The sequence below is a fragment of the Diabrotica undecimpunctata genome, chromosome 1 (genome assembly GCF_040954645.1).
Source record: "Diabrotica undecimpunctata isolate CICGRU chromosome 1, icDiaUnde3, whole genome shotgun sequence".
NCBI lineage: Eukaryota > Metazoa > Arthropoda > Insecta > Coleoptera > Chrysomelidae > Diabrotica > Diabrotica undecimpunctata.
The window spans coordinates 2,114,917-2,138,763 of NC_092803.1; the positions used below are offsets into that span (position 1 = coordinate 2,114,917).

A 23,847-nucleotide genomic window follows, 5' to 3' on the forward strand; every position below is an offset into this window, starting at 1 on the left:
AAGCAATGAGTTCTATCAGAACATCAACAGTATCATACAGAAAATTCCTCGATAGGAAGTTCTCGTCATTATAAGCAAGGAAAAGATGCGAAGAAATTGAGACTTTGCAGTCAAAATACGATAGTCACAATGTACATAGGAAGGTTACAGAACTCACAGGGGGACTACGACGAAGGCAGAAAGGAAATATAACTCATTCTGACGGAAACAACATCTTGGACAAACAGAGTAAAATAAGAACGTGGAAAGAATGTCTAGAAAGACTATTTGAAGACCAAAGAGATAACACCTTTGAGCTAGAAGAAGACGTAAATGATGGACCAAGAATATTACAGCAGGAAGTTTATTCCGCAATAACACAGTTAAAGGATGTCAAAGCGGCAGGCCCTGATAATATACAAGTAGAACTACTCAAACTAATGGACAACGAATTAATAGCAATAATGGCAAAGATATTCAACAACATATACAACTCTGGAGAAATACCAATAGAATGGCTAAAATCTGAGTTTATTCCACTTCCAAAAAAGCCAGGAGCCAAAAATGCGAAGATTACCATACTATAAGCCTCATGAGTCATCTCCTAAAATTGTTCCTAAAGATAATTCATAAGAGAATCTACAAGCTGTGTGAAAGTCAAATTTTCCCCAACCAGTTCGAGTTCACAAATGCTGTTGGTACTAGAGAGGCTTTGTTCTCCGTACAAGTCTTATTCCAGAGATGCAGAGACGTCAACTGCGACGTATACGCAGGTCTGGTTGATTACCAGAAAGCGTTTGATCGAGTACAGCACACCAAGATGATGCAAATACTAAAAGAAACAGGAATTAACAACCAAGATCTGAAAATAATTAGAAATCTTTACTGCAATCAGACAGCAAATCTCAGAGTTGAAGGTGAACACACTGACTATGTGAAAATCATGCGTGGAGTGAGGCAAGGCTGTATTTTGTCTCCCCTAATCTTCAATCTGTATTCTGAAAGAATATTTATCGAAGCTTTGCAAAAAAATTGAAAAAGGTATTCTACTAAATGGTTACCGGCTAAACAACATCAGATATGCAGATGACACCATAGTATTTGCGGACAACTTAGAAGACCTACAAGTTCTTATGAACAAAATCACGTATTACAGTCAACAATATGGACTCAATATAAACGTTAAGAAGACAAAGCTTATGATAATTAGCAAGAAAAGGATAACGGAAGGTCAACTCTACGTCAACCAATTCCCTGTAGAAAGAGTAACGCACTACAACTACCTCGGCACCATAATAAATAAAGAATGGACCAACAACCAGGAGATTAGAGCACGCTTCGGAAAAGCTAGATCCACCTTCAATCAAATAAAGGCCTTCTTCAAGAGTCACAACCTCTCTCTTGATACAAAACTAAGAAAGCTGCGATGCTACTTCTTCTCTGTCCTTTTTTATGGTGTTGAATCGTGGACCTTAAACGAAGATAAGTGCAGAAAACTGGAAGCATTTGAGATGTGGCTATATCGGAGAATGCTTAAGATCTCGTGGACTGACCGAGTCACAAATGAGGAGGTCCTCAGAAGAATGAATAAGAACTGAGAGGTACTGACCAATATCAAATCTCGAAAGTTACAGTTCTTTAGATATATTATGCGAAATTAATCCAGATATGCTCTCCTTCAAGCTATCTTGCAAGGAAAAGTATTTGGAAAATGAGGTCCAGGAAGAAGAATATCTTGGTTAAAGAACCTCAGAATCTGGTTCAATACAACATCTGTCCAGCTTTTTCGCGCTGCTGCAGATAAGATAAAGAATGCCATGATGATCGCCAACATTCGTAACGGATAGGCACATCAAGAAGACGGTGGTACTACTACATTGAACTTTATCTAACCTAAATGCCTAAATTGAATTTATAGTTTACATTAATTTTCCATTTTTTCATTTTAATTTAAAAACTTTACCATAATTGTCACTGATCTATATCCGATTCTTTATTGTCTTCATTATGGATACAAATTGGCTCCGAATCCTCAGATTTTCTCAAATATACTTCTTCTTTTGGCATCATAACCCTGGATGGGTCTTTGCCTGTCTGGCTATGTCCTTCCATTCAGATCTCTCTTGTGCCCTTCTTCTCCATTGTCTTATGTTCATTGTTTTCAGGTCGTCTTCCACGTCATCCAACCATCTCGTTCTGGGCCTTCCTTTTTTTCGCCTTCCTATGGGCTTCCATTGTAACATTTTCTTTGTTGTTTTTGCATCGTTTTGTCTCTGCACATGTCCCAGCCAGACAGTCTTTGACTTTTCACAAATCTTACAATGTCATAACCTTCATTTAACTCATTAACCTCGTCGTTTCTCCTGATTCTCCATGTGCCATCTTCCTCTTGTACCGGGCCATATACTTTCCTCAGTGTTTTTCTCTCGAATGTCCTGAGTTGGGCTTCATCTTTTTTCGTCATTACCCAAGTTTTGCATCCATAGGTTACTACGGGTCTAATCAGTGTTCTGTAGATAGTCATATTGGTTCTTTTGTCTAATAATTTCGATGTCATCAATCTTTTATTAGCATAGTATGTACGATTCCCGCTGGAAATACGTGCATTAATTTCGCTACTTACGGAGTTATTCTGATTGATTTCTGTGCCGAGATATGTAAAGGCATCCACTCGTTCGATAGTATAGTTGTCTATCTCAAATAGACTGTACTGGACAAAAAATGGTAAACGATATTTGAATTTTTTTCCTTTCCTTATTTATAAGCCATGTTGAATAAGCCTCCGTTTAAAAAATTTTGATGTTCATTTATGTATATGTTTGAAACATTTCTTTTGTCTTTACTACGAATTATCATACATATTTGAATATATTACGATTTTTCCTTGCTTTAATAACTTTTGTTTTAATATCACCTCAATTTTGCTACAATTACTGATCCATTTTCGGTTTCCTGGTTGTAACAGGAAGTTTACTTGATAAAAAATTAGCAATTTCCATTAGATCTTGTTTAGAATCTTCAGGATATATTACAGGAATATTCTTTAATTTCTAATTCGCAGATTCTTCTCCAGCTGTGTGACTTTGGTTTTTAGTTGGATATTTTCTTCCTTCATATCTCGAAGGTCTTGTAGTACACTTTGGTTTTCCAACACGAGAGAATTCTTCTATTTTTTATTTACTATACGGCAAAACCTCATTAATACAATAAATCACAATACATGTTTAGGTTTAGTACAAAAATAAATATTTTATCCTGTATAATAATACTTTCATTTAAATAAAATATAACAAACTTAACTACAAATCACCATTATTTTAATGTTAAATTGAAATACAAGCAGTCTTCAGAAAAAAAAACTAAAACAAAATGCTTCTCTTAAGTTTCGTTAAAGTTATGTTAAAAAAATATCAATATTTAAATTGTTTACCAAGACTGAATATCTATCTAAAGGATTGTTAATACCATAAATGGTTCTATGGAATGGAACATAAAATTTTAACTCTTAGCTCTTAAGCTTAACATAAGCCCCGGTACGATGGTGCATTAATGTAGATCCGACCCAACAGAGCCATACAGTCAATGCCACCACTAAGTAACTTATCAATAAATGAAACACCAAAATAATCTTTCCTAAGGCTCAGAGGGGGCAAAGAGCGTTACCTCTATTGGAAAATAAACATGGTTGTAAATTCTTACATTAGAATTATAAGGGCAAAAACTTGTGTTTGATCTATCACCGATCTAACCCATGCATAATAAACTAATCTTATAGCGTCAACGGAACATAGCTTGCAATTTCTAAATACAAAACCAAACATTCTAAAACCTTTAAGAGAAATTGTTTTAATATGGTCAATAAAAGTTAGTTTTTCACCGAAAATCATATCAAGGTCATATATTAAATTATGGTCATGTATTGTATAAATTGTAAAAAATCTGTAAGCACTTCGAGTAAAGCTAAAAAAGAAGCATTTTTCTCATGTAATAAAAGCTTATTTAAATCACACCACACTAATAAACAATCTAAATCAGCTTGCAAGAGAATATGGTCCGATACACAATTAATTGGCCTTCAAAATTTTAAATTATCAGCAAATTATTGTCTAAAAATAGTGGAAACCAGATGCCACTATTTTTTAAGCAGTATTTAATGATTTACTCTATCGAATGCCTTTGAAAAATCTGTGTATATGGCATTTATTTGTAAGCCATTCTCCATGTACCTAATAATATCTGACTGATAGGTAACCAGATTGGTAACTGTAGATTTATCCTTATCAAAACCATGTTGTTGCAGAAGAAGATCCAGTATAATTCTTTACTTACCAAGCAGTCAAATAACTTAGGTATGGCTGATTGTATACTGACACTTTGATAGTTTTCAATGTTCTCTTTGGTACCATTTTTGGAAATAGGTACAAGGAAACCTTCAAGGTTTCTTATGATCTATTAAAACGAACACACTATAAGAAAAATATTAAGCAGTCCATCTGGGCCCAACAATAACTATTTAGGAAGTTTAACAATTTCATTAAATATTTCAGTTCTAGATATTTCCTTGCAGGTGATATTATTACTGACATCTTCATCCACAACTTCAAAGTCAACAGTATCTTGATTGTAAACATAAACAGTCTGGAAAAATTCCTTAAATAAATTTGCAATATACTGAAAATTAGAAGCTGAATGGTCACCATAAAATAGTGAACTTTTTAATCTATGACTAGACTGTTTATTACTTAGAAATTTCCAGAATTTTTCCACCCCTATAACTTTCTTAACCATAGCTATTTCCTCTAAAATTCTCAGCTTATTAACTACTTCAGATACTAGCTTTTTATCCTGTTCTATACATTCCTCTCGAGGCAATCTCCTGAAACGATTTTTGAAATTTAATGATTTTATTTGATTTCAATGATGAAATTTCAATTTCTGCTAACCTCAAAAACAACATTTTTATGTAGATTACAGTGCAAACTTAACCTCTTCATTTAGAGTTTTATCACAGTATAGACAACAACTGTGTTGTTGTCTATACTGTGGTTTTATCCAGAGTGTTTTTTCATGTGTGTTTTTAAGGACGAATTTTGAGGAAAGTGCTTATTGCAAATTTTACATGCAAATGGTTTTTCCCCAGTGTGCTTTCTCATATGTATTTTTAACTTATAATTTGCTGAAAACTGTCTTCTACAAATTTCACACACAAAAGGTTTCATATGCACTCCCATATGTCCATTCAATTCAGAACTGCTTACAAACTGTTTGGTGCAAATTTGACATGTAAAGGTCTTTTCTCCATTATGCCGTCTCATATGAGGTTTTAAAGAGGAATTTGTTGAAAACTGTTTGTTGCATATTTTACACATGAAAGGTTTTTCCCCAGTGTGCACTCTCATATGTATTTTTAAAACCTCTTTTGTTGAATATTGTTTAGAACAAATTTCACACTTGTATGGTTTTTCACCAGTGTGAGTTTGCATATGGACTTTTAAATAAGTACTTTGTGTAAATCTTTTGGCACATATTTCACATTCAGAAGGTTTTTCTCCAGTGTGCACTCTTATATGTTTATTTAAAGTGGAATTTGTAGAAAACTTTTGGTCACATAATTTACATTTGAACGGTTTTTCCCCAGTGTGTGTTCTTTCATGTACTTTTAAAACATCCTTTGTTACACATTGTTTAAAACAAATTTCACAAGTAAAAGGCCTTTTTCCAGTGTGCTCTCTCTTATGTATGATTAATTCACTCTTAGTTGTACACTGTTTAGAACAAATATCACACATAAAAGGATTTTCTTCTGTGTGCTCTTTTTCATGCAGTTTCAATTTACTTTCAGTCTTATACTGTTTAAAACAGATTTCACAACTAAAAGGATTTTGTCTATTATGTTGCTCCATATGTATTTTCAAAGATGAACTGCGTGAAAACTTTTTGGTGCATATTTCACATGTGAAAGGTTTTTCTCTAGTGTGCACTCTTATATGTGTTTTTAAAATCTCATTTGTGATAAATTGTTTGGCACATATTTCGCACTTAAAAGGTTTTTCTCCTGTGTGCTCTCTTTTATGAACTATAAATCCACTCTTACTTTTATACTGTTTTAAACAAATTTGACATGTATAAATTTTTTCGCTACTATGGCTCTTCATATGTACTTTTAAATAAGAACTTTGCAAAAACTCTTTGGCACATATTTCACATGTGAAAGGTATTTTGCCAGTGTGCAATCTCATATGTACATTTAAATCTTTCCTTGTTGTAAAATGGCTGTTACAAATTTCACACATGAACAGTTTTTCTCCAGTATGACTCCTCATGTGTACTTTTAAGTAATAATTTTTTAAAAACTGTTTATAGCAAATGGTACATGTAAATATTTTTTTGTCAGCATGCTCCCCAATACCCATAGGAACAGTTAAATGTTGAATTAATTGGTTACTTATTACATGATCTTCTACTACATTACTTGCATCATTTAAGAAACCTAAAAACCAGATTGAATCAGTATTATATTATATTGAAAACCAAAACTAATATATTATTGGAAAAGTAAGCCTAGGCAGACTGGAAAAGGGTCTTTGTTTAGGTTGTGCATAACGAAATAATGCAAAATTAGATATTTGCTTACTCAACCAAATTATAGTTCTAAGAAAAAGACAAAAAGCATTTGATGAGTAATTCTAAGCAATGGACTGCATGGGGAAAGAAGTTATGCTATGGCGGAAGACAATGCTTACATTATCTTTTTTTATTTTATAAAAACTAAAAACAAAAATTGCATTTTGAATGTTTATATAAAAGATTGCTACATTTGGCACAACTCAGCTACTTACAATGTTAAAAAAGTTTAACCAATATTTGACTAATATGTATCTGATGGGTGATAAGGATTTAGTTCTTATTCTTCCATAACAATATTTCAACAGTTAACTACTACTCATAAAACATAGTTTCATTTTTAGTTTTTTATAGAATTTTTGACATGTTTTAAAATGTTAAAATTTTTTTACCAAATGTAGGTACTTGCAGTTTACTGTGTTTTTAATAAACTAAAAGTATTCTACCAATGAATGTTATTTGCCACATTTAGAACATTCAATAAGGTCATTTTTTGTTAAAAATTAATGTCTTATATTAAAATGACAAAAATACATATTATCTGTAAGACAAGATCCTCTTTTCAATTGTGTCCAAAAGTAAGACCTTTCTGGTTAAGCTCTTAGAATTTAAGTATCATTTAGTAATTTATGTCAAGGAAGAATTAATAATTGGTCAACTATATAATGCATATGTTACGAGCAAAGCCCGAAATTGGACAATCCTAACATTGTACACAAATTATTGTCCATTTCTAGCATTGTACCCCCAAACTGTACAATGTCCGAAATAATCAAAATAATTGTCGAAACGCTCATCGGTTCGAATCGATTATTATTGACAAGCGACACACCAAATCAAAAATTGATAAATCGAATCGAATAAGAAATTGTTCTACAATAGAGATATTGTTAGTGAAACATTTCAAAGCTTCAAGAGATAGATACATCACTATAATACAGGGAAGATGTTTGTAAAACATCTTAGATTTTCAAGAGATATGTATGAAAATTTAAAATAATTTAATTGTATGAATCCAAAAGTCAAAAACGCTGATTAATTATGGATTGATGTTTGTTTGTCGTTAATAACAAATGGGGAATAATCGTAAAAATCGATATCTGATATATTATCTCAAACTTTGACGTATGGCTACTTATTGAAATTCGAACATTGTACAGCAATTCTTTTATACAAAGTCTGCCGATTATATATATTTCAGAGATTGTACAGTAAAGGGGTACAATGCTAGAAGTGGACAAGATTTTCTGTACAATGCTAGGATTGTCCAATTTCGGACATTGCTTGTAACACATACATGTAAAGAACTTACTTATTTGATATTATTTTATATGTCTCTATTATTTAAGGTCAAATAAGTATTAAAAGGGTTAGAGGTAAATATTATTATTAGTTGGGAAGATGAGAGAAGTTGGGAAGGCCAGAGCTGCATTCTTTAAGATGAAGAAACTGTTATGTGGAAACAATATTACCTTAAGTCTGAAAATTAGCTTAGTGAGATGTTATGTGTTCTCTACTCTTTTGTATGGTGTCGAAGGTTTACACTTCTCAAAAAACTGGAAGCCTTTGAAATCTGGGTGTATTAGAGAATCCTATGAATAAGTTTTGTGGATAGAGTTCATAAAGAAGCTGTTTTGCATCGGATGAGAAAAGTTACAGAAGTCATCAAAACAGTTAAAAATCGCAAACTTGAATATTTTGGTCATGTTATGCGCCACCCAGAGAGATATAATATACTCCATTTAATAATACAAGGCAAGGTAGACGGAAGAAGAGTTCGAAGTCGATAATCGAGCTCAGCACATGAAGAAGAAGAAAGATGAGAGAAGCACTTAAATTTACAAAAATTCTATTTATGTACCTTCAGGGTTATCTTCTAATAATACAGGATTATTTTCATCTTGTTTAATTTCAGACTTTATGTAGATTTCCTTAAAGTCTACATAATTAAATGTATCAGGTATACTTTCTTTATTAGGTTCTCCCTTAATTTCACATTTAACTCTATTCAAAGGAGCATCACTATATATTTCATTTTTATCCATTTCCTGAACTTCTTGTTTTACTTCCATTTGATTAAACTTGATGATAAGATTTTATTTATTTCAGTAATGTTTGTATCCAATACACTATATAATATATCCTAAAATGGAACAAAATCAGGCATAAATTGTCCCAACCCACAAGTTGTTTTAACCTTCTTTTGTATTGAGGGTTTTGTTGCCAATCTTCACGGACCTCGCTGGTATCTGGTTCTGCTTTTTTATTAATACATGGTTCCCTAGACCTGAAAAGGAGCTATATTCAATATTATGTATTTAGAAATATTTATCCTAAAACCCACCCTAACATTTACATTTTACAGCGTAAATACAAATGCTGAACTCTTTTCCACATATTTCAACAACTTTAAATAAGTTTTTTTAATTATATATATAATCTGTTGTTTATAACGTTGTAACCCTGGTCTTGGTCTATCAAATTGATCAGTCGCTCCTCCACCAGGTATTGTGTCCTCCCTCCACGGCACCGCGGTCCGGTCGCGCGGTCTCAAACAAAACAACTCCACCAGCCTAGTAGTAAGGTAAGTCCCATAGACAGTTTTGGGAGAGAGTTTCTAGTGCCAAATGCGGACGGGCCGAAACTAATTTTATTTGGCGTCAAATTAAAAAACGTAAATTCTGAATTTTAGTTGGCAAATTCAAAAATATGCTCTGAATTTATTCGCCAAAATTCAAAAAATATGCTTTTAATCGAAAATAAATATAGTCATAAAATAAGAAATAAAAACTTAATTTTATGCCAAAAATATATTCTCTCTGTCCAAGAATATAGTACATACTTATGCATTTTATATACATATAAATGATACATAATATCAGATAGAGACAGTATATATTATGGTACAGGAAAGTTTTTATTTAATATTTTATAACTATACATTACATTAACAAACTAGAGTCCCGAAAACAACAAAATAAAACAGATATGTTGACACTGTAAGATGGTTGGGTGGAGTCATGGTGGAGTGCACAGAACATACTCGGTTGAGTGGTTAAGTTTACCAAAAGTATAAGTTGAAAGCCACAAATGTCAACCAAAAATTAAAATATTTCGGTTTGGCAGTGTTGGGATTTGGGATGTTTTTAGAATGGATCTATTGTATGCTTCAAATATAAAGAGAGAAAGCTTTTAAAAATTACATATCGATTATACTATTTTATGAATTCTGCAATTTTTAATTTATATTAAACAATAACGAGTAAATATTTGTCTCTCTCGAGATTAATTACAATCTGGCAACTGCTGATTTGACGATTGCCAAATCTATTAAAAGGCCGTATGACACTATGCATTTTCTTGTATCATTTCTTATATCGTTTTTGATATAACAAAAAAATGGATAGTGTCATACAAGCGTATAGTTCTTATATCAGAAACGATACAAGAATTTGTGTCCGCTGCAGTTTCTTGTACAAAAAATGCGCCAATTTGTGAGTAAAAACGTAAAACTTCTGTCATAATGGCGGCTGGAAGATAACTTTGATATATTGGGTAAATTGTCTAGAACATAGCCCAAAAAAAAGAAGAAGAAGAAGAAGAACTTTGATATACAATTAGACCAAGCAGACATCTGAGAAAAGTGCCCACCAACACCAACCACGGTTCGTAGACTTACAAATTGAAAAACAATAAATCACAGGGATTGGATCAAATAGCATCGGAACTGCTGAAAGTTCAAACTATTCAAACACATAATTTGTAAAAAAAAACAAATTATTTATTATTTCTGTCTTTTACTGTAGCCTGTTGAATATCTTCAAAAATTGTGGTTTTCAATTTAGTTTTAATATTTGGACATTTTATTTCTTTCATTTTTGAACCACAGTATTTTTTAAAATAATCAAGAGCATCTGGCTTGGGGTTCTCAGGTACTGCAGTTCTATTTTTATAGGTGTCAAAGTTTCGACCAATCATGTACCGAATCACATACAATTTCCGGTAAAAGAACTTGCATAGTGTCATACAAAGCCCAAATGTACGTGCAAGAAACGATACAAGAAAACATAAATAACTTTCTATATCAGAGAAAGGCTTAATATCTATCTTCTTAATAGCAACTATTTGGCCAGTTATTTTTTTTGCACTTTGCTTGCTTGGCGTTTCGATTTAATTTTTTTGATATCTATATTTTTGGGTAAATTTTTCCGCCCCCAGGCCAGCGCTACCCGGTGCCACGCACCCCTTTCACCCCGGCACGGCTCGTCCCTGATTCTCGAACTTTCTTTTGCCTGCAGGTGTATTGGTGATACAGTATTGCCCAAAATAAACAGTACTGAATCTGAAACATAGATGTCTCTTTATGCGCGCTGTCATATTCAAACTAACTAGTATAGACCTGTCAAGTAATCCTTAAACAATTCATTATTAAGGCCTAATTGTTAAAAATGGTGTTAAGTACAGAGGAGAAAGTGTTTCTTGTGGATCATTATTTTCGCTCATACGGAATCAGTCGACGTAATAGTGTAAGTCTGCAATACGTGTGTGATCAATCCCCACAACGGTTTAATAAATGTTCTCCAAGTAATGCTGTAATTTTGAAGGTTATTCAAAAGTTTATAAATACGGGTAATGTATTGTGCCAACGAAAAGGAAACAACTCAGGGCGTCCCAGGACATTTAACAACAACAATTAACAATAACCATGAATGTGTTTTCGTGGAACGTGGAAAATCCGAAGGCCAGCCAGACAAGAACGGCGTTGCATCTTGGCTTAAAACGAACTTCCTTGCAAAGAAACCTGAAGGAGCTGAGTGCATTTTCGTATATTTTCAGGTACATCAACAATTAAATCGCAGGGATTATCATAGTAGAGTGGAATATTCTGCCAGAATTCTTACATTACATTACGAAAATCCTGATTTTGAAAAATGTATGGTTTTCAGACGAAGCACATTTTCATTTGCCAGGGCATGTAAATCGTCGCACAAATCGATTTCTGGGCTTTGCCAGACCAGATGAAGTTCCTTTACATAGCTCAAAAGTGAGTGTCTGGTGTGCAGTTTCGGGAGACGGAATCATAGGTCCATACTTTATCGAAGAAAATGGTAGGCGTCACACTTAATCAACAGAGGTACATACAAATTTTAACACGCTTTATCCCTGATCTACGTCAATTTTGTCGTGCACGTAATTTGTCATTTCGAGACCAATTTTTCCAGCAGGATGGGGCAACTTGCCATACTGCTGTCGCAGTTCGTCAATTTCTTCAGGGACATTTTCTAAACAAATTCATTGCACGATTTACTGACTTCCCCTATCCTGCACATTCTACAGACGGGTGCATTTGAAGCATGGCTAAAACTGCCGTTTTTAAACGGGCACCACAAACCTTGATTCCATAACATTACGAGAATTCTGGAATATCGGTATGAAGTCTGTCTTGAGAGCGGTGGAGCTCATTTAGAACATGTAGTGTCAATAATATGTATTTTTTAAAACAATAAAATAATTACAAGTTCAGTACTGTTTATTTTGGGCTATACATATAACAACAACATATGCCAACTATATTGCTGAAGTGTGAAGACAATACTGTAAAAAAGTATTACATGACACTTATTGAGAAATTATAAAGTTCTGGAACAAAAATGGAGATTTGATGAACAAAATGAAACACGTGTTTACTCTATGACTGTAATTCTGCTACTACTCTAAAAAAGGAAAGTGATACATTATTTAACTAGTAAAGTAGCCAATAGATGGCACTGCTAGAAAATATTTAAATTTATTTATCTATATCCAACAACACTTATGGAACTGTGAATGCCAAACCAGATAGAGATAGAGCCTTCAGTTCAAATACTTAAAACATGACATATGATTTTGCAACATAGTAAGAGTCAATTTACATTCCACTATAAAAGAAAGGCTTAAATACAAAATGCAGCAACTGCAGGGTAGTTGTGGTAACACATGCGAATAAGATTCTACTTCATTTCACACAATAAAAAATGAAGCTCAACAATGTTCTTTCCAAACCATTTAGACCAGAATCTGGTGTGAAACAAGGCTGTGTTGCGTTGTTTAATATATACATAGTATATTATAAGAAAAGTCCCATGGCAATGGAGAGGCGGAATAACGATAACTGGCACAATAATCACAAATGTACGATACGCAGACAGTACCCTGTTAGCCAGCTGCTATAAGATAAATTGGTCGATAAGCAGGTAATATGGTTTTATGCTGGTCCAGATGGAGCCATGATCTACATGAAGCTTCTCTAGCTACCCAAGACATTCTAGCGATCACGATACTTGTTCAAGAATCAAAGATTCAAGATTTAGTGGTAAGACTTTACTATATCCAGTATGTGGAGATACTACTCTGACTAATCATATATATAAAATTATACTGAGAGCCTGGAATGAGGAACAAATTCCGGAAGAGTGGTGTATTGGGATCGTTTGCCCACTACAAAAAAAGGATGATCAATTGGAATGTAGAAACTATAGGGGAATAACCCTCCTTAATACAGCATACAAAATATTTTCGAGTATTTTATATGGTCCCCTGAATGCACATTCAGAGGAGCTTCTTGGCGAATATCAAAGTGGTTTTTGGAATGGTCGATCAACAACAGACCAGATCTTTGTGCTAAGGCAAATACTGGAGAAAACCAATGAATTCAACACATACCATCTCTCGTAGATTTTAAATCGGCCTATGATAGTATCCTAAGAAATAAATTGTATGAAGCCATGGATGAATTCCACATCCCCGATAAACTGATAAGATTGGTTAAGGCTACAATGCGTAAAGTTGTTTGCAAAGTCGAAATACAGGGCGAACAATCACAGGCATTTGAAACGCATGTTGGGCTGCGACAGGGACATGCTCTGGCGGTCAGGGATGCCAAAATAGACAACAGAGGAAACATTTTTAATAAATAATCCCAAATTTTGGCATATACATACAACATGCAAACTAGATGAAATGTATACCACCACCTTGTCAAATGCCCCAAAAAATATGGGCCTGCAAGTAAATGAGGAGAAAACTAAGATAATGGCATCAACACCCAACAATAGAGCCAGAAACATCGGCCACCAATTCACGGTTGATAACTTTACCTTTGAAGTGGTGGACAAATTCACATACTTAGGCTCCCTGATCACCAAGGAGAACGTCATGACGGAAAAAATCAAGCGAAGAATAATCCTAGCAAACAAATGCTATTTTGGACTGAGTAGACATATGAGAAGCAGAAACTTAAGCCAAAAAACAAAAATAACCATATACAAAACCCTTACACAACCAGTGTTAACATGTGGATCGGAGACATGGACCACTTCCAAGGTAGATGAAAACCTCCTGCTTATATTTGAACGAAGGATCCTGAGAATATTCGGTGACATCTGTGAAAATGCTGTTTGGAGAAGAAGGTACAACTACGAGATATATCACAGATATAAACATATATTTGGTGGTAAAGACGTAAGTATCTCTTATAAAAATAGGAAGACTAAGATGGGCAGGATATCTGGCAGAACAACCCTCCTAGAAGAATCCTTATGTCACAACCTGTGGGAAGTAGAAGTAGGGGTAGGCCAAAACTCAGATGGAGGGATGGTGTAGATGAGGATGGTAGAAAAATAGGCGCAGCAAACTGGCAACAGTTGGCAGTAGATATAACTAGCTTGCGTAATAGACTTAAGAAGGTTGAGGCTCTTTTATAGGGCTGTAGCACCAATGATGATGATGATATCCAGTATGTAAGTCTTATAACTAAATCACTTTTATCACAATTATTCTAAAAGTTGTTGAAGTTATAGAGGTTATATGAACAAACTGTACAATTTCTCAGGTATTTATATATTTTTACTTTTTTAATACATTAATTTTAAGACACATTAAATATTTTTGTTGTTAAAATAGATTTATTGTTATTATAATACAAATATGTCCAATTTGAACGAAGTTTCATTTAATAACGAAAATTTGCGTTAGAGGCTGCATAATTTATCCAGAAAACCAATATATTTTTCAAATCACTTGGTATGAAAAAACATTATATATCGGTAATCTTGCATATGTGCAATTAAATTCTAATTACGGAAACATTTTAAACCAAATTCACACATTAAGATCTTTCTTCACTGTGGAATTTCACATTATGTGTAGTCAGATTACCTGTTTGAGAAAACTGCTTAAAACAAATTTTACACTTGTATGGTTTTTCTCCAGTGTGCACTCTCAAATGACTTTTTAAATCATCTGCACGACTAAATTGCTTAAAACAAATTTCACACTGGTAAGGTTTTTCTCCAGTATGCAATCTCATATGTCGTTTCATATGACTTTGACAAGAAAACTCCTTAACACAAATCTCACACTTGTAAGGTTTTTCACCAGTATGTACTCTTAAATGTTTTTTCAAATTACTTGTTTCATTAAACTGCTTAAAACAAATTTCACACTTATAAGGCTTTTCTCCAGTATGCACCCTCAAATGACTTTTCAAAACGTAGGCTTGAGTAAACTGTTTAAAACAAAATTCGCACTTGTAAGGTTTTTCTCCAGTATGCAATCTCATATGTCGTTTCATATGACTTTGACAAGAAAACTCCTTAACACAAATCTCACACTTGTAAGGTTTTTCACCAGTATGTACTCTTAAATGTTTTTTCAAATTACTTGTTTCATTAAACTGCTTAAAACAAATTTCACACTTATAAGGCTTTTCTCCAGTATGCACCCTCAAATGACTTTTCAAAACGTAGGCTTGAGTAAACTGTTTAAAACAAAATTCGCACTTGTAAGGTTTTTCTCCAGTGTGCAATCTCAAATGACTTTTTAAATCATCTGCACGAGTAAATTGCTTAAAACAAATTTCACACTGGTAAGGTTTTTCCCCAGTGTGCTCTCTTAAATGCCTTTTCAAACTTACTGTGTCACTAAATTGCTTAAAACAAATTTCACACTTGTATGGCTTTTCTCCAGTGTGTAATTTCATATGTTGTTTCATATTACCTAGTTGAGAAAAGTGCTTAAAACAAATTTCACACTTGTATGGTTTTTCTCCATTGTGAATTTTCATGTGTTTGTATAATGAACTTCTACAGGCAAACTGCTTAACACAAATTTCACATTTTAATGTACTTTTTTCAACAGATTGATTCATATGCTGTTCTTTATTAGATGTATGTACATGTATTCCTTTCATACTTTCCAATGTGTTCTCCTCTTGGGGAAAGTCTAAAATAAAAACTAACATATACTTTTTGCCAAAAAATATAGCTGAAATATATTAAATTTTACACAATCTAAATATTATTTAAGAGGTTAAATTTCAAGCAATATTAAGTACCGGAGTTATATGTGGACGAAGGGATTAAAAAAAATTAAGCTTAAACTTTTTAAATCAGTTTGAACGGATTATCATCTCATAGTTTTTAGAATTCTTCCGACTCTAATCATTTTTTAATAATTTTTTTCATATAAAAAAAGAACGAGTGGACTGATAAAAAACTCCTTCTTTCAATCACGAAACAATAATATGTATAAAGATGAACTGTGCAAAGTTTCATCAAAATCGTTCGATTCGTTCTCGGTAAATCGTGATTACCGCACGGAAAAACAAAGTTTCAAGAAAAACTCATATGAAATTTTAAACTGAGAGCACACGTACCGACCGCGCGGTATTCAAATCTCTATAACCCCGCTAATATTGCTCAAGTTTACTTCAAATTTGGTGTGAATACCCTTTGAAGTACTATATTTTCATACAGACTAAAAAAATCGATTTTTTGAAAATACAAGACTTATGTAATCTCTTAAGCCCAAACCCAAGTATTTTTTATTTATAAAGCAGAAATACAATTACAATAACAGTACAAACATATTAAATTAAATTAAATAAAAAACCAACAAGATAAAAATGCTTGCAATGCAGATGCAGAATTGTGCAATTTTTTATTTATATAAAACAACAATGAGTAAATATTTGTTTCTATGTAGATTAATTGCAGTTAATTATTAGAATTTTTTTTAGCAATTACCCTTTGATAGATTAGGGGATAGATTTGGCAATCGTCAAATCAGCAGTTGCCAGATTGCAACAGATGTTTGCAATTAATCTCGAAAGAGACAAATATTTACTCGTTATTACTTCATATAAATTAAAAATTGCAGAATTCATAAAATAGTATAATCAAAATGTACTTTTTAAAAGCTTTATCTCTTTATATTTGAAGCATACAACATATGCATTATAAAAACATGCAAACACTGCCAAACCGAAATATTTTTGACATTTGCGGCTATATTCAGCTTGTACTTTTGGTAAACTCAACCAAGGAATTTTGTAAAAAGCATCAATGGCATCAATGCCTGTCGTTCGCTAATGATATGCAATAGTAGCGAGAAGCATACAAAAAATGATACCGATAACTAGAAAAAGTTGAAGTTTATTTATTCAAAAATAGCAAAAGTTCTAATACACACAAAAGTAATCAATTTATACCATTAATACATAAGATAAAAATAACAATTACACTTAAAATATAGTACCTACACTTATAAAAAATATAAAACAATAACTAAAAACACGACTAAAACACAACTATTGGAAACACCATGTATAAAGACCGGTTAATAACTAAGCGATGATCAGTGAACCTCAAACAATTTTTAAAATTTCAAATTTAATTCCAATCACTTGAAAAGTAAATTATTTAATTTCATAATTCTTCTTTTAACAGAGCTGGTACCTTCTGAAATCCCACTTCACACTGTTCACAGAAAAACTTCTGTTTACGTTTTGTCTTCAACTGCATGCATTTAACTTCAGATTACCACATTCCATACAAAGCACAGTTCTGCATCCATCACAAGAAAAAACTTCATTAAGTCAAATTGATTATTACACTTGGCGCATGTATCCATTTTTTTTTATCCCAGTTTTTTATAGCGTTCTCCGCCTTCCGGTTCCCAGTTTCCAGCTAAGTCGGTCATTCCATTCGCCAGGGTGAAGGTTTCTTTCCGACATTGCCTTCTGAATGCCGCCCAGCCAGGATTGTTTTGGCCTTCCTCTCTTCCTTCTTTCCCTTGGCGTCCATTTTAAAATTTGGTTTGGCAGCCTGTCGTCGTCCATTCTTTTCACATGACCATACCAGATCAGTTGTCTCATTTGAATTTATAATATATATGTATCCATTTTATTTATTAAAATATACAACAAAATATATATACAAATATAGAAAACTTCCTGGACTATAATCACAATCTTGGAACCACTTAGTTTTTATTGTCACTATTTAACTTTATTCATCAACTTTTTGCAGTAAAGAAAAGATTCAACATCAAAATTATTCAATCAAGCAGCTAGTTACACTTGAAATTTTCTAGGAATTTACTTATACACAATCCCAATTTTAACTTGTCAAAAAATTGGAAATTTTTGGTCAGTTTCAACTATACAACACACATCTATGGAGCACATCAATTTAGAATACAGTTTTTTTTTGAAAAACTAAAATCTAATTCTTTAAGTAAAGAATTAGAAGAAACGCCACAAAAAGGACAATATATTAATGACACAAAAACAAAATAAATGAGATGTACAGACCAAGAATATGTAAAAGGAAAGTATGTACCTAACAGTAAATATTATTATGATTTATATTTATGGTTTGAACGTTTATGTGTTCATTTAAATGGCCTCTTCGGGCAAATTTTTAACAAATTTAGTACTTCCGAGGCGCTTCTTCAGTGTGCACTCTCAAATGGTTTTTCAAATCAGACGTTTGACTAAATTGCTTACAACAAATTTCGCACTTGTAAGTCATTTCTCCAGTGTGCACTTTCATATGTTTTTTTAAACTAATTTTTTGCTTAAACTGCTTAAAACAAATTTCGCACTTGAAAGGCGTTTCTCCAGTGTGCAGTCTTAAATGTTTTTTCAAATTTGACGTTTCATTAAACTGCTTAAAACAAATTTCGCACTTGTAAGGCGTTTCTCCAGTGTGCTGTCTCAAATGGTTTTTTAAACTTCCTGATTCAGTAAATTTCTTAAAACAAATATCACACTTATAAGGTTTTTCACCAGTGTGCACTCTCATATGTCTTTTTAATTTACTTCTCATTGGAAACTGCTTAAAACAAATTTTACACTTGTAAGGTTTTTCCTCAGTGTGCACTCTCAAATGTGCTTTCAAAGAACCTGCTTGGGTAAACTGCTTAAAACAAATTTCGCATTTGTATGGTTTTTCTCCAGTGTGCAATCTCAAATGTTTTTTCAAATCACTTGATTGAATAAACTGTTTAAAACAAATTTCGCACTTGTATGGTTTTTCCCCAGCGTGAATTTTTGTGTGTTTATTTAATGATCCTCTATGGGCAAACTGCTTAAAGCAAATTTCACATTTAAATGTATTTTCTTCAACAGGTTGATTCATATGTTGTTCTTTATTACATGTATGTACGGGTATTGTTTTCATACTTTCCAAAGTGTTCTCCTCTTGGGGAAACCCTAAAATAAAAACTAATATATATCTTTTCCCAAAAAATATTGCTGAAATATACTAAAATTGAAACAATCTACAAATTTCTTATTTTGTTCTGTATTTGTTGGTTGTATCAATGTAAATCTACCCGTTCTACATCAATATCGTTCGATGGAATAAAAGTCCAAAATTATCAACAATAACTTCTATTCAAAAAATTACAGGCAGTTTTAAAATGAAATAATTCTAAAGAATATATCGGTGGTAAGTTCACAAAGGTACTGATTTTACAATCTTTTAAATTAATATAAACATGCCACGGCTTCTCCGAAATAAAAATATAATCAAAGCGGGAAGTCGTTAAATTTAATTACACATTCTCGACGTGAGATATAAACATAAAAACCACGTCGCCCTAATATTTAGAATAAACATCTTTTGAGTGCGTCTTATGCTTAATAAGCAATAATACTCGACTTAAGCCACAAATAATAAAATAATCTACTGAGTGTCTCTGACAGTATTGTTTTTGTAATTTTGTTTTAGTTGTCAGTAATACACAGTATCAGAAGTTGAAAAAAAAAATGCAAAAATTGACAACTACGATGTTTTCGCATAATATAGTAAACCTGAAGATAACTTGCAGGATTCAGCAGAACCTAATCTGGCATGATATAGCAATCACGTCCATGAAACCTGCTGTTCCTGCTCGAGGGGTGCATTGAAATCTGTATTTCCGGATTTTCCCCCGCCACCCCCTTTCAAATCCCAAGCAAGCACAGATTCTTGTGAGGTGGTCCGTTGATCTATCTATGAATGTTTTAAGCATATACCTTATGATTTATTTTGTCTATCAGACCAATGCGACAAGCACAGAATATGTCCAATTAATAGAATCTTATTCACATCCCACAATAGTGTGCATATGCACAGTCGTTACATGCAAGGCAAGACTGCATATGACCGTCGTGAAAACAGAGTACATACGGTCACAGCAACTTGCTGCCAAAAGGGTAAATGGGTTTCTTTTCTTTAACCCCCTTTGTCTGCTCTCCGGATTACAGTAATAAAATAGTCTAAGTGGTTGGCAAACCCATGGACAGATAAGCATTAATTTCAATTGAGTAGTTTTTTACATAACTACGCATTTCTTACATTCTTATCCACAAAAGTTGTAGTAGCTCCATTAGTAGAGTTACGACATTCCTCGGACCAGATATTGAAGCTGATCACAACCCTTTAGTAGGTTTCACAAACATGGAAACTATTTCGTGAACATATGTCCCAGATAATAGAAGAACATAGTGTAACTAATAGATTCAAGAAACAATAATGGTTGACGGAAGAAAAACTAGACCTAATGAACAAAGAAGACAACAAAAGGTCAAGGCAGACAAATAGAGAAGAAAACAAAGAAAAATAAAACAAAAAATATAAGCAGCTAAAAAAAGTGGATGACAGAGAGATGTTCCAAAATAAAATAAAAACGGGTGTGGCAGTCCAGTGGAAGTTACACTTCTATACACGCATTCGTTGTTACAAATTTATTTGGGGGTCAATCTGCACAATCATTACATATGTAATGCTATAGGTAAGACATAGCAGACAGAGAAACAATTAATAACAACTTACTAACAATTATTAAACAACTTTTGACCTGTAATAGGAGTATAGTAAATGAAGGATTGAATCAATATTTTGATGAAAATGTATATTTTTATTTTCATATATGTATGAAAGGAGTTGAATGCAAAAATTTTTTTACACATACTCTGTAGTAAAATTCATTGTTTATTTTGTTATTAATATAATAATACAATACAAATTAAAATGCAATATTCATAAGTATTTAAAAATGACAATAATATACATAACTTTTCTACTTACGCATATATGTTTAATTTACCATGTAATAATATTAATAAAATAGTCCTCCCCGTCTGGGAATTGAACCCCGGTCTCCCGCGTGACAGGCGGGGATACTGACTACTATACTACCGAGGCCATGAGACAAACCTAATTCAAAATTGACAGTTCTGGGTCATACAGTGATTTATTGAGATTATTATTTTGAAATACAAAAGACTAATATAATTATGAACATTTAATAAATAATACAAAACATATCATAAATAATAATATTAATAAATATTTTATTATATATATATATATATATATATATATATTATATATATATATATATATATATATATATATATATATATATATATATATATATCTTTATATAATATATATAATATTAAATTATATATACAAAAGGAACATTTTTATATTCGAGAGAGGAAGAGAGAAAATATATCTTCTGTCTCTCTCTTACTCATTATCTTACATATGTAATGATTTCACAGATTCACTCCCATACAAATTTCCAACGTGGAGCGCGCGTATAGAAGTATAACTTCAAAAATTAGAAAAGAAGACTGGCATGACTGGCAGCAACAAGAAATACTTGAAACATGGAGTAACTATATAACTGAATTGTTCCAAGATGACAGGCGAAACATATAGAGCAATGTAAATCAAGAAGGACCTGAAATTTTAAAATCTGAAGTTCTTCATACAATAAAATAGGTCAAATCCAAGAAAGCAACTGAACCAGAGAACATCCCAACTGAACTCTTAAAAATGATACGAGGATCACATAGTGCTTTAGTTAATCTATTTAATTATTTGACATAACTGAGGAATGGCTATTTTCTGTTAAGTATAAATGTTAAAGTATAATATAAAGTATAAAAAATATAAGTGTTTCAGTATAAATATTATAGTTAAAAAGACATCTGTTGCAATCTGGCAACTGGTGGTTTAAAGGTTCTGACACTATTGCCAAATCTATCTGCTAGAAAATGAAAGGGCAATTGTCAAAAAATGTTCTAATAATTAACTACAATTAATATTAAAAGAAACAAATATTAATTCATTTGTGTTTTATATAAGTTATAAAATTGTAGAATGCATAAAATAATATAATAATGTATGTTTTAAAAGCTTTCTCTCTTGGTATTTCAAGCATTTAACATATACATTATACATACATAGCAACACTGCCAAGGCAATATTTCATTCTGTGAAACTTAATGGACAGCTCATTTGAGGCTAAAAGTTAGTACAAAGAATATAGACGCTTATAGAAGAGCAGTTCAAATGGGCGATTTGGTTACGGTTTAAGAGGGTGGCTGCATAAACTCACAGCGTGGTGCCGTGGCCGTCGGCTTAAAACTATCATGAAAATTTCATAATGAAATATGTAGTTAGTGGGAAGTGGAAAAGGAGTACAAACGGGTAACTTTGCATCTACGCCTAAACAAATTTAGATGCCATTGATTTGCAAACTGTCTTTTTTTTGTTTTTTTCACAATAAAATCTTTATTTCCAATATATTAAATTGTTCAATTTTTAATTTTAAAACTTAAAAATGTATGATATTTACAATATTCAAAGTATTTATTTTTTTAATTGTATAACTTTGAATTAAAAATTGGTTTGTTCCAACACAACGAAAAACTGTCACATAACTTTTTATTATACTGTTTTTCTGCCCAGAAATTAACGAAACATTTTTAAAAAATTTCAATTTAAAAAAAAAGTATTCAATGAAACTTTTTACTAAATTATGAAATTTTCCATTTCGCCAAAACTTCCATTTCATCCATAATTTTTTAATAACAACAAAAAGCATTCCTGATTTATTTTTGAAATAACAAAATAAACTTTAACAGTACCTTTTAATGAATAGTATATGTGAAAGTTTTTATGCTGTATGTGTACTATTTAATCTTGTTTTAAAATAACAACTAGTAGTATCTAAAACATAATTTTCACAATGAACGAATATTGGTGAAATTATTACAATATAGTCTTAAACTGATTTATACTTAAGATTTGTACATATTTCAATTAAAAATTTGAATCATAATAATTTTTCTAAAAAGATTAATTTATTAAAAGTTAAAATAATATTTTCTTTAAAAAATTTTATAAAATGCAAAAATTTAATCCTATTCTACAACCACGCGGCATCTACATATAAAAATATCTAAAGTTGCATTTATTGCCCCACTCTTTCATATTTTAGAAGCAATGGTAGAGCCACAGCTGGCATGACCGCTCCTTAGTGGTACCACATGCGTTCCACTTGACTCACTTTTCTTTATCTACGGCTCACTTTTTGCTAACTTTCAAAAATAACAGTGAATAAAAATGAACCTTGAGTATTCATAATATGAATACATTCATGAATCACTTACAAGCAGAATGCATTGATGTATGTTTCAGGTTCATCAATCCCTAGGTACATTTGTGGTTAACTTACCTCTTGGATTTGATGGTCTTTCTTTAAATGACGTAAGTTTATGTTCCTCTTGTTCTATTTCAATCTTTATGGGAATTTTCTTTAAGGCTACATAATTATATGTATCATGTGTACTTTCTCTTAGAGGTTCCTGCTTAATTTCAATTTTACAAATATCCAAAGGATCATCATCAATAGCATTACAATATATTTCTGCTTGACACGTCTCATCACTAACTTCTTGTTTTATTTCCATCTGTTTAAACTTTGGTCACAGTTTAATGGTGCTTTGCTTTTGTTTATCAAAAATAATTTGGCCACTTTGAAACATAAACAGTAAATAAAACCAAGCTGACATGACATCAGCGTCATTATAGTAAGTCCCTTAGAAAAAGTTAAGAGTTTCTACTCTACCGCCAAATG

At 32.2% G+C, this 23,847-nt stretch overlaps 2 protein-coding genes across 3 annotated transcripts; both read right to left on the bottom strand.

Moving 5' to 3' along the window:
• Positions 1–5,027: 5,027 nt before the first annotated feature.
• Positions 5,028–9,606, bottom strand: LOC140442666 (uncharacterized). The gene is made up of 3 exons (XM_072533662.1): positions 8,948–9,606; positions 8,465–8,890; positions 5,028–6,469 (listed from the first exon to the last, which is right to left on the bottom strand). The coding sequence occupies exons 2-3, from the start codon at positions 8,673–8,675 to the stop codon at positions 5,028–5,030; spliced, it is 1,653 nt and encodes a 550-aa protein (XP_072389763.1). The 5' UTR covers positions 8,676–8,890; positions 8,948–9,606.
• Positions 9,607–12,250: 2,644 nt separating this feature from the next.
• On the bottom strand, positions 12,251–23,847 carry LOC140443649 (uncharacterized). 2 transcript variants are annotated; one of them, XM_072535019.1, is made up of 3 exons: positions 23,446–23,847; positions 19,109–19,138; positions 12,251–15,864 (listed from the first exon to the last, which is right to left on the bottom strand). In XM_072535019.1, the coding sequence occupies exons 1-3, from the start codon at positions 23,678–23,680 to the stop codon at positions 14,750–14,752; spliced, it is 1,380 nt and encodes a 459-aa protein (XP_072391120.1). In that variant the 5' UTR covers positions 23,681–23,847; the 3' UTR covers positions 12,251–14,749. The 2 variants fall into 2 exon arrangements, with proteins under 2 accessions (XP_072391120.1, XP_072391126.1); XM_072535025.1 differs by lacking the exon at positions 19,109–19,138 and having other exon boundaries at positions 12,253–15,864; positions 23,446–23,820.